General features: G+C 41.2%; 1 protein-coding gene across 4 annotated transcripts; it reads left to right on the top strand.

The window, feature by feature from the left end:
* The first annotated feature begins 839 nt into the window (after positions 1 to 839).
* LOC129061205 (transcription elongation factor A protein-like 4) lies at positions 840 to 2,872 on the top strand. 4 transcript variants are annotated; one of them, XM_054561862.1, is made up of 3 exons: positions 840 to 936; positions 1,514 to 1,580; positions 1,932 to 2,872. In XM_054561862.1, exon 3 carries the CDS (start codon positions 1,954 to 1,956, stop codon positions 2,617 to 2,619), a length of 666 nt encoding a protein of 221 aa, XP_054417837.1. In that variant the 5' UTR covers positions 840 to 936; positions 1,514 to 1,580; positions 1,932 to 1,953; the 3' UTR covers positions 2,620 to 2,872. The 4 variants fall into 4 exon arrangements, with proteins under 4 accessions (XP_054417837.1, XP_054417834.1, XP_054417836.1 ...); XM_054561859.1 differs by having other exon boundaries at positions 1,927 to 2,867; XM_054561861.1 differs by lacking the exon at positions 840 to 936 and adding an exon at positions 963 to 981 and having other exon boundaries at positions 1,927 to 2,867.
* Positions 2,873 to 15,905: the final 13,033 nt, after the last annotated feature.

Raw genomic sequence — 15,905 nt, 5'->3', positions numbered from 1 at the left:
TTTTACATTTTTAGAAAGCTTTCCACACAAAAAACCTATGTGGAAACAGGCTACTTATCCAGAGCTTGTTAGAGCAAGAGAGTCAGCTACTATCATTTGCATTTGGCAGAGACTTAAAGGCAGGCAGTGGAATGGGAAAGCTTTAGAGAGAAAGCAGGGAAGACTTCAGGTCTGATTGGAAGTTGTTGGCATGGGGAAACTGGAGGAACACTAACTAGAAACAAGGCATTTTATGATTGGGCTGGCTGCAGTTACTGATGGAATCCTGAAGTTTGAAGCAGAGGCTGTGGTTTGGTTTCCCGGGTTGTTTGTTGCAGAACCAGTGGGTCACAGTTCTATTATTATATATGGTCTGGTTATCGTCTGTGTTATAGTCAATTGTTCTTTTATTCTGCTTCAAATATAATTTCATTTAGATTTAAAAACTAATTCGTTAGAAAATTTATGTTTGTGCATATTATAAAAAAGGAACATTTCATTTTGAGGGGAATATTTTTCCTATTTTTTCTAAATGCAACATTCTACTCTTTGTACAATATTAAAGTTCACATTCATACTATTTCATGGGGTGGGTCTACGTTCTTGCAATGGAATTTAAGAGCAACATTGTCAAGACTCCTCCCCTGCACCGCCCAACGTATTGAAGAATAAAACGTACGTATGGTTTCTATTAAAATTCTTTGACCAACTTCTCAAGAAGAGGTAAAGGAGAAAAGAGCCTGGAGAGGTAAAGGTGGACCTGCCAGAGACAAGCGGTGTGTGGCTGACAGATGCCGGCTAGTGGGCGGAGTTCTAGCTGGGCTGGGCTCCGGTGACGTAGGCTCACGTGACCTATTGGGCGCAGATGTGGGCACCAGTCCGGGTCCCGCCTTGTTTAGCTGCGGTCGTACCCTGAGCAGACTGTGGACTCCTAATTGTTGCTACAGGTTCCTTCAGGTCAGTGCGAGGGCCTTTGTCGCTGCCTCCGGAACACTGGAATAGGCAAGAAGGAAGGGGCACGGGAAGGAAAAAGGTTGGGGATGGGGTTGGGGTCGAGGGAAGCCGATCCCAGTGTAGACAGAGATGGCGGTGGGGAAATGACTAAGAGGGAGCGAGAGGCCGATGGGCAGAGGGTGGGGAAGGCAGACACCCCCAAGTACCCAAGCCCCGTTTCTCCGAACGTCCTCCTCGCTAACCTCCGTCCATTTTGGAGCCAGAGATGGTGAGCTTGGGGCGCCTCAGCAGTGAGACAGTGGAAATAAACCCCATCTACGCCGTGCGTAGAGAAAAAAGTTGACCTTAAGGGTGGGGAGACGAGTTGCCTCCGGGGGAGAAGAACGCAGAGATCCAAAATTAGTGTGGAAAATATCCTAATCTGGCGCCGGACGCGAGAAAAGAAATGGCGTCTGGGGTGTGGGGGACTGAGGAGGTGGGGGAGGAAAAGGTTGGGTGAGTTCGGCCGCGATTCAGGAAAGGGACCGGAGTCCCTCTGCATCCACCGAACGCCCAGCTCCTGTCTCCTGTCTGTCCACAGGTCTGCGTGTCTGTTCTCAGCACTGTGCTAAGCCAGAAAAGGAGGAACCTCTCCAAAATTCCCGCAGGTCAGTGAAGGAGGGGTGTCCCTCGACAGAGACCCAGAGGTGTGGGGAATGTGAAGGGTACTGCCCCATCAAAATTTGGGGCCCCACTGCCCATCCCAACACATTTACACACACTCCACCTCACAAAGCAGAGAAAATGGCAGGGCTTGCCAAAGAAATGGTTGTCTCATGTTTGTGGAAGGAATGGTGCGGAAAGGGTGGCAGAAGGAGGGTTCTGGGCCAGGTCAGGGGAACTCTGACAAGGGGCAACAAACAGGCCAGTACTATCTAGACCTGCATTCTATCCCCAAGCCCTCAGTCTCCCTTATCTCCTATGTGTCTCCTCTTCCCCCCACCCCTCCTTTAGGACAGGAAAAGGAGGGGACGTCTCAACATGGAAAAACTCTACAGTGAAAATGAAGGAAGGCCTGAGAACCAAGGAAAGTTGGAAAATGAACAGCCTCAGAATGCGGGAAAGCCAGAAGTAGCTCATACTCTGGAAGACAAGGAAAAGTTAGGAAATGAAGGAAAGATAGAAAACAAGGGAAAGACAGAAGATGAGGAAATACTAGAGGGTAAGGAAAAGACAGAGAAGGCGGGAAAGCCAAAAGAAGGAAGTCGAGTGATAGAGGGAAACTCAGAGGGCCAGGGGAAACCAGAGTTCGAGGGAAAATCAAAAGAAGAAGGAAAACCGGAAAGTGAGGGAAAGCCCAAAGAAGAAGGAAAACCAGCCATCCAACCAAGGGCTGCAGGAAAGCGCCCAGCTGGGGATGATGTACCCAGGAAAGCCAAAAGAAAAACCAACAAGGGGCTGGCTCAGTGCCTCAAGGAATACAAAGAGGCCATACATGATATGCATTTGAGCAATGAGGAGATGATACGAGAATTTGATGAGATGGCTAGGGTAGAGGATGAGGTGAAGAAAACCAGACAGAAATTGGGGGGGTTTATGTGGATGCAAAAAAGTTTACAGGACCCCTTCCACCCAAGGGGACCAAGAGAACTCAGGGGTGGCTGTAGGGCCCCACAAAGGGGTTTTGAAGACATTCCTTTCGTATAGTGCCATTGGTAGGCATTTGTCAGGCCCAGGGCTTTAACCATATGCTAATACTTTGCTTTAGTTGTCACATTCATTTTCCAACTGCAGCCCTCTATGTTTCAGTAGCAGATTTTCATCCATTGCATGGAATAATGTTTATGGTGCATTGTAAAATTAAAAAGAAAACAGTTTGCAGAACCATATATATAGCATCTGTCCATTTTTGTAAAACTGCAAAGATATTTACCTAGTGATCTAGGTACAGAATAAAACTCTGAAAGCTGTGTCTACTAAAAGATTAACAGTGGTTATCTGTGGGTAATATTTTTCTTTATATTACTTTCATCATGAAAATAATGAAAGATAAAAGTTTTACAGTACCAAACAATCAAATGAATGGTTCAGTGAGTTTATGAAGGCCATGGAGACACTTAAAATTCCCATTGTCAGGATGTGAAATGATAAGTAATACATTACTTCTGGGACTCAAAGTTGTTGAAGAATCAACCTGACAGTTACAGATACATTTTTGCAAGAAACAGTCATCTGTAAATTGTGGATAAAACTTGCTTTCCAGGACTGTGAAGAAGATAGATGAGATAGTGAGTGTGTAAATTGTATTGTGCTGGCTACTGCCTTGTCTCCTCACTAGCAGTATCAGAACCCCTGACTTTTCCCTGTTTTTGATGTTTGGGAGAATACAGAGGTTCCACTTGAGTCCAGGAATAAGTCCAGACAGCTGAGAAGTGGGTGCCACTCGCTCCTGGGTAATGCCATATCTTTTGGGCACTGTGCCTATTTTCGTGTGCCCTATACCCTCCTGAAGCCCATATTGCTGACAGTCTGGAGGCCGTGCTGTACTAAAGCAATACAGTGTCTCAACAGAAGGGTGGAGAATTCTCTGCCTACAATAAAGCTAACCTTAACTCAGGTGGGTAGTAAACGAACTGTCACTTGGGCATTAATATCTTATAAAGTTGTACAAAATACTCCTTTCCAAGTATTTGTTGGTTTATGTATGTATTTGCATACAGCCATCTCCACTGGATTTGGATACTAGACATTGAACCAGGAGAAAAATCTGAGTAACCAGATGCTGTGCTATTTCTCCTGTTAACCTCTTGTCTGCTGACTCTATCTTAGAGGGAGTTGTCTCCCAGGAAATTTCTGTTAAGCCCCGCCTACCATTTCAACAGGCCCACGCGATTCCTACCCTTACTCCACCCCCCATTCTTCATTAGCCTTTCATTGGCTTATATTGTTTTAAAAATAAACTTATTTTAGGACAGTTGTAGATTTACAGAATGATTGCAAAGATGGCACAGAGTTCTGTGTACCCCATACTCAATATCCCCTATTGTTAACATTTGAGTTAGTATGGTGCATTTGCTACAGTGAACCAATATTGATACATTATTATTTATCAAAGAACGTATTTTTAAAAGATTTTATTTATTTCCAGAGAGAGGGGAAGGCAGGAAGAAAGGGAGAGAAACATCAGTTGGTTGCCTCTTGCATGCTCCCGAACCCAGGCATCTGTCCTGACAGGGAACTGAACTTGTGACCCTTTGGTTCACAGGTCAGGACTCAGTCCACTGAGCCACATCAACCAGAGCTCAAAGTACATATTTTATTCATATTTCCTCAGTTTTCCCCTAATGTCCTTTTTCTGTTCCATGGTCCTATCCAGGACATCAGCTTACATTTAGTCATTATGTCTCCTTAGGCTCCCCTTGGCTGTGACAGTTTCTCAGACTTTCCCTGTTTTCGATGCCCTTGATACCCTTGAGAAGTACTGGTCAGGTATTTTGTATAATGTCCCACAATTTTAGTTTGCTTGATTATTTTTCTTGTGATTACACAGGGGTTAAATGCTTTTAGGAAGAGAACCAGAGAGGTAAAGTGCCATTCTCATCACATCGTATAAAAATAAATGGTACATACTATGAGTATTATCACTGTTGATATTAACTTTGGTCACCTGGCTGCAGTAGTGCTTGCCAGGATTCTCCATGGTAAAGTTCCCAGAGGAACTTTTATCTCCCTGTACATACTATATACTCTTTGGAAGAGTCACTATGCACAGTCCACATTTAAGAAGTAGAGTATTCCTCATCTTTAAGGACAGAGTATCTACAAAATTTACCATATTTGCCATGTATAATGCATACTATTTTGTCCAAATTTTTGAGGGAAAAATACGGATGCACATTATACATGGGTATAATAATTCTGTGTATAATGTGCACAAAACCCGTGGGTACACATTATTCATGGCAAAATACAGTATTTGGAAGTCAGCACAAGATGCTGACTTCTCCCCCTTTTATTAATGTATTCTATCAGCATGGTATCATTTATTTTGTACTTTAGATTATAATCTACTACTATTTTGTTTTCATTGCTCCAGTCGATCCAACTTTGGCCGTTGGGAGCTCCTTCAGTTGGCTTTTGTATCTACCGATATTTGACATATCCACATCATTGTGTGTGTGTGTGTGTGTGTGTGTGTGTGTGTGTGTTTCATACTTTATTTCCTGCAGACACTGTAAGATGCTCTAGTCTTGTATATTTCCTGCCCAAGTTCTAGAATCAGCCATTTCTCCAATGATCCGTGGTACCTTTGGTTGAAGAATGGTATTAAAAACCAGGATCTGGGTGCTGAGTGTACTCATTGCTATTTGGATGTCATTGTTTCTAGGCCCTCTGAGTTGACAGAGCAAGGAGATATATGGGCATATAATAATCTGTGTGTGTGTGTGTGTATTTGTATTTATATACAGAGAAAATTTTGCCTTTAGCCTTTACTCATTTCCAAGCTTATGTCAGCACCTTATCACCCCATCTCTCTCAGTAACGTGGTTTCATATTTGTAATACTCTTACATTCTTTTGTTACATTCTACATTTTAGGAGTGCTGTTGTAAACCATATCTTTACATTTCAAATTCCAGTTGTCCACTGCTGGTATATAGGACAGTAGTTGCTTTGTGTATTAACCTTACATCCTTCCACATTGGGGCACAGAGTTTGTCAATGCTTAGGCAATTTTCTACATAGACAATCATGTCATCTGCAAGTAGAGACAGTTTTATTTACTCGATTCTAATCTGTGTAAGTTTTATTTCTTCTTTGGTCTTTTTGTACCAGCTAGAACTTCCAGTATGATGTCTAATAGGAGCAATGAGAAAGGACATGCTTTCATTCTAAAAACAAACATATCTATCTAACAGTGTAATATATGATTAAATTGATATTTCAAATGAATGGGGAAAATAAGGCTTATTCAACAAATAAGGTGCATGGAACACTATTACTTGAAATAAAACAAATATAGAGCCCTATTTCACACATTATACAAAAAATATTCAGGTGAGTTAAAAATCAATATGTAAAATCTAAAGAGCTTTTGGAGAAAATACAAAATATTATTTTTCTTACCTGGAAGTAATATATTCAAACCCAGAAGCTATAAAGTAAAATATTGACAGTATGACTATATTAAACATTTAAGACTACAGTAATATACATATAAAAAAGTTAAAGGACAAGTAATAGAATAGGAAAGTATTTGCAACACATCTAAAAAGGTTAATTGTTTTTTAGGGCAAAAATTCTACAAACATTAAATCAAAAAGTGGATAAAAAATACCAAAAAGTCATTTAAAGCTTTTTAAAAATAATAGAAATAGGCAAGAAACATACAAAAACAGATTTAGTTTCAACAGTAAAGTAGTAACATCATTGTCACAAGCAGATTAATACATATTAAAATATTTATAATATCAAGTCTTGGTGACTGTGACAGGAAATAGATATTCATAGACTCTTCATCTTATTAAAGCAGTTCCTTTAGTATATTTTGCAAGGCTGGTTTGGTGGAGGTGTATTCTTTTAGCCTTCTTTTGTCAGGGAACCTCCTTATTTTGCCTTCCATTTTAATTGAGAGCTTTGCTGGGTAGAGCAGTCTTGTTTGCAGTCCTTTGGCTTTCATGACTTGGAATATTTCTTGCCATTCCCTTCTGGCTTGTAGTGTTTCTTTTGAGAAGTCAGCTGTAAGCCGTACCGGGGCTCCTTTATATGTTACTACCTCTTTCTCCCTTGCTTCCTTTAGCAGTCTCTGTTTGTCTTTTATATTTGCCATTTTAATGATGATGTGTCTCAGAGTGGGCCTGTTTGGGTTCCACTTGAATGGGACCCTCTGTGCTTCCTGGACTTGTGTGACTTTTTCTCTCCTCCAATTAGGGGAGTTTTCCATCATTATTTTTTCTAAGAGGTTTTCTATCCCTTGCTCTTCTCCTCCTCCTTCTGGTATCCCTATTATATGGACATTATTACATTTCCAGTTGTCCTGCATTTCCCTAAATGCCTCTTCATTCTTTTTTAGTCTTTTTTCATTTTCTTGCTCTTTCTGGGAGCTTTTTTCTACCTTGTCCTCCAGCTCACTGATTCAGTCCTCAGCTTCACCCAGCCTGCTTTTGATTCTTTCTACTGTGTTCTCCAATTCATAAATTGTATTCTTCAGTTCCTCATGTCTCTTATTGATCATTTCTATGTCCTTTTTCATGCTGATATAGTTTGCAGTAAGTTCCTCATAGTTTCCCTGTAGTTTTTTGTCATTCTCTCTGAGCTCGTTGAGCTTCCTTAGAACCATTGTTTGGAACTCAGTATCTGACAGTTTACTTGCCTCTATTTCATTTCATGTCTTCTGAGGATTCCTCCTTTCTCTTTGACTGGGGGGTGTTTCTCAGTCTTCCCATTATTTCCGAGGCTCTTCTCTTTTGCTTCCACTTCTTAAATTGATCTGTCTTGATTTCCTGTCTTTGTAGTGTGAACTTCTATGGTAGGAGATCGCTGTTTTTTTCTTTCTGGATCTGCTTCTGATGATGTCTGATGTTGACCCTGTCTGACCTTAGGCAGTCTTGTTTGAGACTTTCAGGAACTTCCTTCTGTGGCTGTCTCCTTCAGCTGTTAATCTCCCCACTTTGCACTCAGCAGACCAGCTTACAGACATCACAGGGTGGGGCAGGGTTTCTCCTGGAGGTGGGGTTATTGGGTCCTCTCACGCTGCTGCCACTCAGGGGAGTGGTCTGCCTGAGCAAGATGGCTGCTACCATCTAGGGGATGAGTCAGCACTGGGATCCCGCCGGCTACTCTCTCAGTTCACTCCCCAAAGCCTCCTTCCCCAGTCTCTGTCAGGCATCTCTAGCCCACTCTATCCCCGCCTTTCCTGAAGTTCAGGGTAAGTGATTCCAAAAAAACTTTATTCAATGGCCCTTTAAACAGCTCTTTCCATTGCCACCTGCCCATCTCTGGCAGAGAGCAATCCTGCCGCTTTTAGCAGCTGGCTCTTATCTGTGTACTTTTTGGGCTCTGGTGCTGTAGGCTGGAGATGCCTGCTTATGGTTTAGACCCCATTCTTCTCAGGGGGTTCCAACTGGCCATTTCAATATCCTTGTGGTGCTGCTGCCCGTGGGTGCCTGCCCGCCTTCTCGAGTCTCTACCGCACTCCTTACCAGTCAGGTTGTGCTAAAGTTGATTCTTCTTTATCAACTTTATAAGGTTATAAGGTTTCTCTCTCGCTATTGTTCAGTTGTTTGTTCCAGGTGATTTCTCCACAATTTAGTTGTAATTCCAGGTTGATGCTGGGAGGAGTTCAGTGTTACTTCTACTCACTCCACCATCTTGATTCTCCCAGATTCTTGTAGAATTTTGACAAATCAAATTGAGGAAGTTCCCCTCTAATTCTAGTTTGATAGCTTTTATCATGCATAGGTGTTAGAGTCTGTCAATTGTTTTTTATACATCAAGTGATAAGATCATATGATTTTTCTTTAGTTGGTTAATGATGCATTATATTGATTAATTTTCAAATGTTGAATCAGCCTTGTAAACCTAGAATAAGTTCCACTATTAGGCATATGAATTTTTTATGTTGTTGGATTTGATTTGCTAATATTTTGTTGGATTTTGTTTCTGTTTATGAGAGACTAGTCTGTATTTTTCCTGTTTTGTGGTGTCTTAAAAATTGATTGACATTAGCTCTGGCTGATGTGGCTCAGTGGATTGAGTGCTGACCTGCAAACCAGAAGGTCACTGGTTCAGTTCCCAATTGAGGGCAGCAAGAGGTTACTCTCACACATCAATGTTTCTCTCTCTCTTTCTCCCTCCCTTCCCCTCTCTCTAAAAATATATAAATTAAATCTTTTAAAAAATTACTTACTTTAGAGAGAGAGAGAGGAAGGGAGGGAGAGAGAGAAACATCAGTTTGTTTGTCCACTTATTTATGCACTCACTGGTTGTCTCTTATGTGCCCAAAACCTTGGCATGTGTGACAATGCTCTAACCAACTGAGCTACTTGGCCAGGTTGTTCTTGTGACGTCTTTTATCTGGTTTTGGAATTAGAGTAGTACTGGCCTCATAGAGTAAGTCAAATACTCTCTCTACTTCTATTTTATGGAAGAGATTGTGGACAATTGGTATTATTTCTTCCTTAAATGTTTAGTAGGATTCACTGGTGATTTCTAAATGTTTGCCAGTGATTCTTAAGTGTTTGGTAGAATTTGGTCCTGGTGATATCTATCTTTGGAAGGCTGTTAATTATTGATTCAATTTCTTTAATAGAGGGCTATTCAGTTTATTTTTTCTGTGGAAGTTTTAGCAGTTTGTATCTTTAATGGATTTGGTTCATTTCATCTAAGTTATCAAATATGTAGCCATAGAGTTATTCACAGTATTATTTCATTATCTTCTTAATGTCCATGGAATCAGGAGTGATAACCCCACTTTCATTTTTGATATTGTTAATTTAGGTCTTTTTGTTTTCTTGGTTACCCTTGCAAGATTCATGAATTGTATTTATCTTTCAAAGAACCTGTTTTTGGTTTTGTTAATTTCTTTTTTCTTGTTTTCACTTTCATTGTTTCCTTCTCTATTTTTTTCTCCTGCTTCCTCTAGGCTTACATTATGGTTCTTTCTTTAGTTTCCTAAGGGAAAGCTTAGGTTATTAATGTTAGATCTTTTTTCTTTTCTAATTTAAACTAGGAATTTCTTTTTAAGCACTACTTTTGCTACATACCCCAAATTTTGATATGTTGTTTTTTTCATTTAGTTCAAAATATTTTTACACTTCTCTTTCAGAATCATTCTTTCACTCATGTGTTATTTATAAGTGTGCTGCTTAATTTCCAAATAGTTGGGTTTTCCATCTGTTATTGATTCCTAGTTTAATCATATTAAGAGCATAATTTTATGATTTCTATTCTTTTAAATTTGTTAAGGTGTACTTTATGGCCCAGAATATGGACTTGCTTGATGAGTGTTCTCTGTGAGCTTGAAAAAAAATGTATTCTAATGTTGGATAGAATGCTCTATAAATTTCACCTTCATTTCTGAAGGGTATTTTTCTGGTTTAAAATGTCTTGCTTGGCATATATTTTCTTTCAAGACACTAAAGATATCATTCCACTATCTTCAGGTTTCCATTGTTGCTGTTAAGAAGCCAGAAATCAGCTTAACTTGTTCTTTTCAAGGCATACTGTATTTTTTTCTGGCAACTTTTATGATTTTCTCTTTGCCTTTGATTCTGTGCAAGTTCACTATTATGCATCTAGGCATAAGTTTCCTTTTATTCTGTTTGGGATATGTTGGACTTGGTTCTATGGATCAATATCTTTCATTGGTTCTAAAAAATCCTGAGCCATTATATCTTCAAATATGGCCTCTGAACAATTCCATTTCTCTTTTCCTTTCAGAACTCCAGTTAAACATATGTTAGATCTTGGGTGGTGAACACATAATACTATATACAGATAATATATTATAGAATTGTACACCTGAAACCTGTATAATTTGTATTAACCAATGTCACCTCAGTAAATTCAGTAAGAAATATTTAGGCCTTATTATGCACTCCCATCTTGATTTCCTATCATTTTGACTACCTGCTCAGCCTTATAGTTTGTTCTGAGCATAATTTCAAGTCCTTTAATTCTTTCTTGAGCTGTATTTAATATGCTGTTAAAGCCATCCATTGAGTTTCTAATTTCAGCTAAGTTATTTTTTAGTTAGAATTTTGATTTGTTTTATTCCCTTTTTTTTGTTTCTAATTCCCTGTTGAAGTGTTAAGATTGAATTATTTTATTTATCTGAATACACCAAGCATTGTGGTTTAATAGTCTGTATCTGATAATTCAAAGCTAATGTATCTGTTTGCGTTACCTGTTATCTTTATTGCTTCTTACTTAATGATGTCTTTTTTTTCTGTGTTTCTGCTTATTTACTCTTTTAAGTATATTTTATTGATTGTTATTACAGTTGTCTCAATTTTTCCGCCTTTGCCCCCTGCCTGGTACTCCCCCTTCTCTCCAGCAATTTCCCCCTTAGCTCATGTCCATGGGTCATGCATATAAGTTCTTTGGCTTCTCCATTTCCAATACTATTCTTAACATCCCCCTGTCTATTTTGCACCAACCAATTATGCTTTTTTAAAGGTTTTATTTATTTTGAGACAGAGGGGAAGGGATGGAGAAAGAGAGGGAAAGAAACATCATGTGGTTGCCTCTCTTGCACCCCGCACTGGGGAAATGGCCCACAATCCAGGCATGTTCCCTTACTGGGAATCAAACAGGTGACCGACCCTTTGGTTCACAGGCAGATGCTCAATCCACTGAGCCACACCAGCAAGGGCCAATTACACTTTTTAATCTCTGCTTTTTTTCCCATTCTCCCCCATTCCCCCTCCTAGCTGATAACCCTCCAGATGATCTCCATACCTATAATTCTATTCCTGTTCTGCTTGTTTGCTTAGTTTGTTTGTTTTTTTAGGTTCAGTTGTTGATAGTTGTTGCCTTTCTAATGTTCATAGTTTAGATCTTTTTCTTCAATAAGTCCCTTTAACATTTCATGTAATAATGGCTTGGTGATGATGAACTTTTTTAGCTTTACGTTGTATGGGAAGCACTTTATCTGCCCTTCCATTCTAAATGATAGTTCTGCTGGATGGAGTAATCTTTGTTGTAGGTCCTTGCTTTTCATCACCTTGAGTAGTTCTTGCCAGTCCCTTCTAGACTGCAAAGTTTCTTTTGAGAAATCAGCTGATAGTGTTACAAGTACTCCTTTATAGGTAACTATCTGCTTTTCTCTTGTTGCTTTTAAGATTTTCTTTTTATCTTTAACCTTTGGCATTTTAAATATATGTCTTGGTGTGGTCCTCTTTGGGTCCAACTTGATTGGGACTCTGCCTCTTAGACATGTATGTCTTTCATTCAACAAATTACAGAAGTTTTCTTTCATTATTTTTTCAAATAAATGTTCAATTTCTTACTCTTCCTCTTCTCCCTCTGGCATCCCTATGATTCAGATGTTGGCATGTTTGGAGATTTCCCAGAGTCTTCTTACACTACCCTCATTTTTTTGAATTCTTGTTTCTTATATCTGTTCTCGTTGAATGTTTATTTCTTCCTTATGTTTCAAGTCATTGATTTGAATCCTGGCTTCCTTCCCTTCACTATTTTTTCCCTGTAGGTTTTTCTTTGTTTCATTCAGTGTAACCTTCATTTCTTCCTTTATGCTGTTGCTGTACTCAATGAATTCTTGAGCATCTTGATCACCAGTGTTTGAAACTCTGCATCTGATAGGTTAGCTATCTCCATTTCATTTAGATTTTTTATTTTATTTTTTTTCTGTTCTTTCATTTGGACCATATTTCTTTGTCTCCTCAATTTGGCAACTTCCTTGTATTTGTTTCTGTGTATTAGGTATAGCTGCTTTGACTCCCTATGAAAGGCACCTGTAAATTGTGTGGGGCAGAGCCTTAGGTAATTAGTGTGGGGCAACCTGCTTCACCGCTTTGTGGCTCTGTGTGAGGGGAGGGCTCAGAGAGGGGACTGTGCCACTGCTTGTCTTCTGGGGGTTAGCCTGGCATTCACCCCATTTTCAGTCACTTCACCCACTCCCCATATGCACCTGGCACACTTCCAGCTGTTGTCCTGGTGTTGAATCCCAGAGTGGGTGGGTTTGCATACATTTGAAGACTATGCAGGCCCTGCAGGTGAAGTTTCCTGAAAATCCAGCAGTTTCTTCTGCCACCACAACCCCCACTGGTTTTTACAGTCAGAAGTTATGGGGATTTACTTTCCCGGTGCTGGAGTCCTGGCCTGTGCAGTCTGGCCTGGGGCTCAGATCACTCATTCCCAAGGAATCTCTCCTGATTTTTATCCACCACACTTGAATGTGGGACTGCCCATGCCCATTACTCTGCCACCACAGCCTCTCCACACCACACTGCATCTCCTTGCCTCTCCACCCTGTCTCTGTGTCTCCGCCCTTCCTAACCTGTCTGGATGATTGTGGCTTCCTTAAATCCTTGGTTGTCAGACTTCCATATAGTTTGATTTTCTAACAGTTCTGGGTGGTATTTGTTTTTGAGATTTAGTTGTAATTCTTTTTGTGGTTGTGCAAGGAGGCAACGCGTATCTACCTTCACTTCCATCTTGACTGCAAGTCCTGGTTATTTACTTTAAAAAAATGATTTTATTTATTTATTATTAAGGAGAGGGGTGGAGGGGGGAGAGAGAGGGAGAGAAACATTGATGTGAGAGAGAAACATCAATCAGTTGCCTATCACAGGTGTCCTGACCTGTAACTGAACCTGCAACTTAGGCATGTGCCCTCACCAGGAGTCGAACTGGTGACTTCTTGCCTTGCAGGATGATGCTCACCAGCAGAGCCACGCTGGTCAAGGCTGTTTCTGGTTATTTTTGTGTGTTGACATTATACATAAACATTTTTTTTACTGAAAGAATTTGAGGATTAGGATAATGGAATCTTACTCCAGAGAAGATTTTGTTTACCAGGCCTGTAAGGATGCTTCCTGTCTGGAACTACCGTAATCTATGTTCAAAGCCCACCTAGATGTTGCAAAGCCAAGCTCAAAGACTTTGTAGGGCTAGTTTACTTCCAGTCTGTAATTACCCGTAAAGTGAAACATTTGAGGTTTGTAGCATCATATGGGTGATGGTTTGTTAGGAAATCCCTCCCCTTTCAATAAGCCTTGGGTATTGATTTTTGTTACTCTAGTGCCTTGAGTCAGCTTTAGGGTCAGCTCAGTTTGGCACTGGTTTGTTCCTTAACCTTTATTCCTTAGTAGATGCCTTTAGGACAAATAAAGTTAACCATATGAGTACTAAAAGAAAACATGGGTAAATTCCTCTTTGACCTCATGTAGAAAAAAAAGAGTTCTTAACTATGAATCAAAAACTAGATGAAATAAAAGTATGATGATAAATTTGACTTTTTTAAAACAAAATTTCATTTCAGTTTCTTTTTCTCTTTTTTTAAAGATTTTATTTATCTTTAGAGGGAAAGCGAGGAAGAGAGGGAGAGAAACATCAATGTTTGGTTGCTTCTCACGCATCCCCTACTGGGGACCTGGCCCACAACCCAGGCATGTGCCCTGACTGAGAATCTAACCGGCGACCCTTTGGTTCACAGGCCTGAACTCAACCCACTGAGCCACACCAGCCAGGCTGACTACTTTTTCAAAAGTGTGGTGAAAATACACCATGAAGTCAAAATTGCAGCACATATAATAGATGAGAGCCTAATATAGTTAATGTATAAAGAATACTTGAAAAGTGAGGGGAGAAAGACCAACAACCCAGTAGAAACATGGAAAAACATGTACAATTTACAATGATGTTAAAATTGTCATTAAATAGAGAAATGCAAAATAAACACCATTGAGAGACTTCTATCATATTAATGGAAATTTAAAAGTAAGTCACACTTTGCCCTAGATGGTGTGGCTCAGTGGATTGAGTGTCAGCCTGTGAACCAAAGGATCGCCGGTTCGATTCCCAGTGAGGGGACATGCCTGGGTTGCCAGCCAGGTCCACAGTAGGGGTGTGCAAGAGGCAACCACACACTGCTGTTTCTCTCCCTCTCTTTCTCCCTTTCCCTCTGTCTAAAAAAATAAGTTTTTTAAAAAAGCGTGTCATGCTTTATGTTAGAAGATGTGCTGGAAAACACACACACCTTTATTTCTGGTGGGAAGGCAAGAAACAGATCTGAGCCTCAGGGGAGGCAACAGCCTGGAGATGTAATGTGGGAATCACCTGTGCTTAGAGGGAAGCGAACAGAGATCACCCTGAGAGAGAGTCTGTGTGGACTGAGAAGAGAGGAGGCCCAGGAATCCCCTGCTCAAGGTGGCGGCACAGCTTCCTGGTAGGCACCACCACAACTCCAGTCAGGCAGAGATGGTCTTGAAAGCGGGCTATGGGGCCCAGTTCCTGAGCGCTTAGGGGAGTCGGGTACCTTTCCTGTGATTAGCTGTCAGAACTGGCTATAATGGGCGTCTCACAGGAATGCCAGGCAAAAACCTGAGATGTGCAAGATAAATGAAGCACCTGTGGTCAGAAAGCCTCCTCCTGCTGTTTCGGTGACTCTCCTATTGCCATCACCCCTTCCTACCCTGGCCCTGTCGGAAGCTGACAGGTCCTTTGGGATGAGGGGAGGGCAAGCTGGGGTGATGCAATGCTCATGTGACCCACTGGGCACCCACGTGGACTGCAGTTCCTGCTCCCCTTGCCTGTGCAGTATCAGCTCCTTAAGCTGCTCGGCAACGAGTGAGAGGCCAGCAGGCTTCCACTGGCTGGAGGAAGTGCAGACCTGGCCCAGCATGTGCAGGACGGTGTGGAGGTGGGTGTTCCTTGAAGCCTGGGCAGGGGTGGAGGTGAATTCAAGAAGGGCCCTGGAGCAGGGACAAGGCAAAGAAGTCCCAGAGGTGAAGTAGGTAGGGGACACAGCGATGGCAGGCAGGTGGTGAGGGAGGAGCCTATCATAGCCCTGCTACCTCCTCAATGCCCCACCTCTGCTACCCTCCATATTTTTTTTAATCCTAACCCCAAGGACATACTTACTGATTTTAGAGAGAGGGGAAGGGACGGAGAGAGAAACATCTATCTGTTGCCCCTGTGTGTACCCCAACCTGCATATGACCAGCAACCTAAGCATGTGCCCTGACCCGATTGGAACCCCACCTTTTGGTTTACAGGAGGGCGCTCCAGCCAACTGAACCACACTGGCTAGGGATAGGGCTCTCCATCAACTTTTGAGCCCCAGTGTGGCAGTGAAACATAGGCATATTCTGGAAATAACTCCCCTTCGCAATTCACCTGTGAGGAAATACTGACCTCCAGGAAAAAAAGAGCTGAGTTTGGGGTTGGTTGCCTGTAGGGGTTGTGGACACAGAGGCTCAAATAGTTGGGAAAGCATCCAGGTTTCGTGCCAGAGGCCTGGAAACTGAT

This window comes from Pteronotus mesoamericanus, unplaced genomic scaffold (assembly GCF_021234165.1).
Source record: "Pteronotus mesoamericanus isolate MK-2021 breed Mesoamerican mustached bat unplaced genomic scaffold, CSHL_Meso_final scaffold_550, whole genome shotgun sequence".
NCBI classification, from domain to species: domain Eukaryota; kingdom Metazoa; phylum Chordata; class Mammalia; order Chiroptera; family Mormoopidae; genus Pteronotus; species Pteronotus mesoamericanus.
Note: the sequence above shows the minus strand (reverse complement) of the source record. Positions and strands in the feature narration are given on the sequence as shown.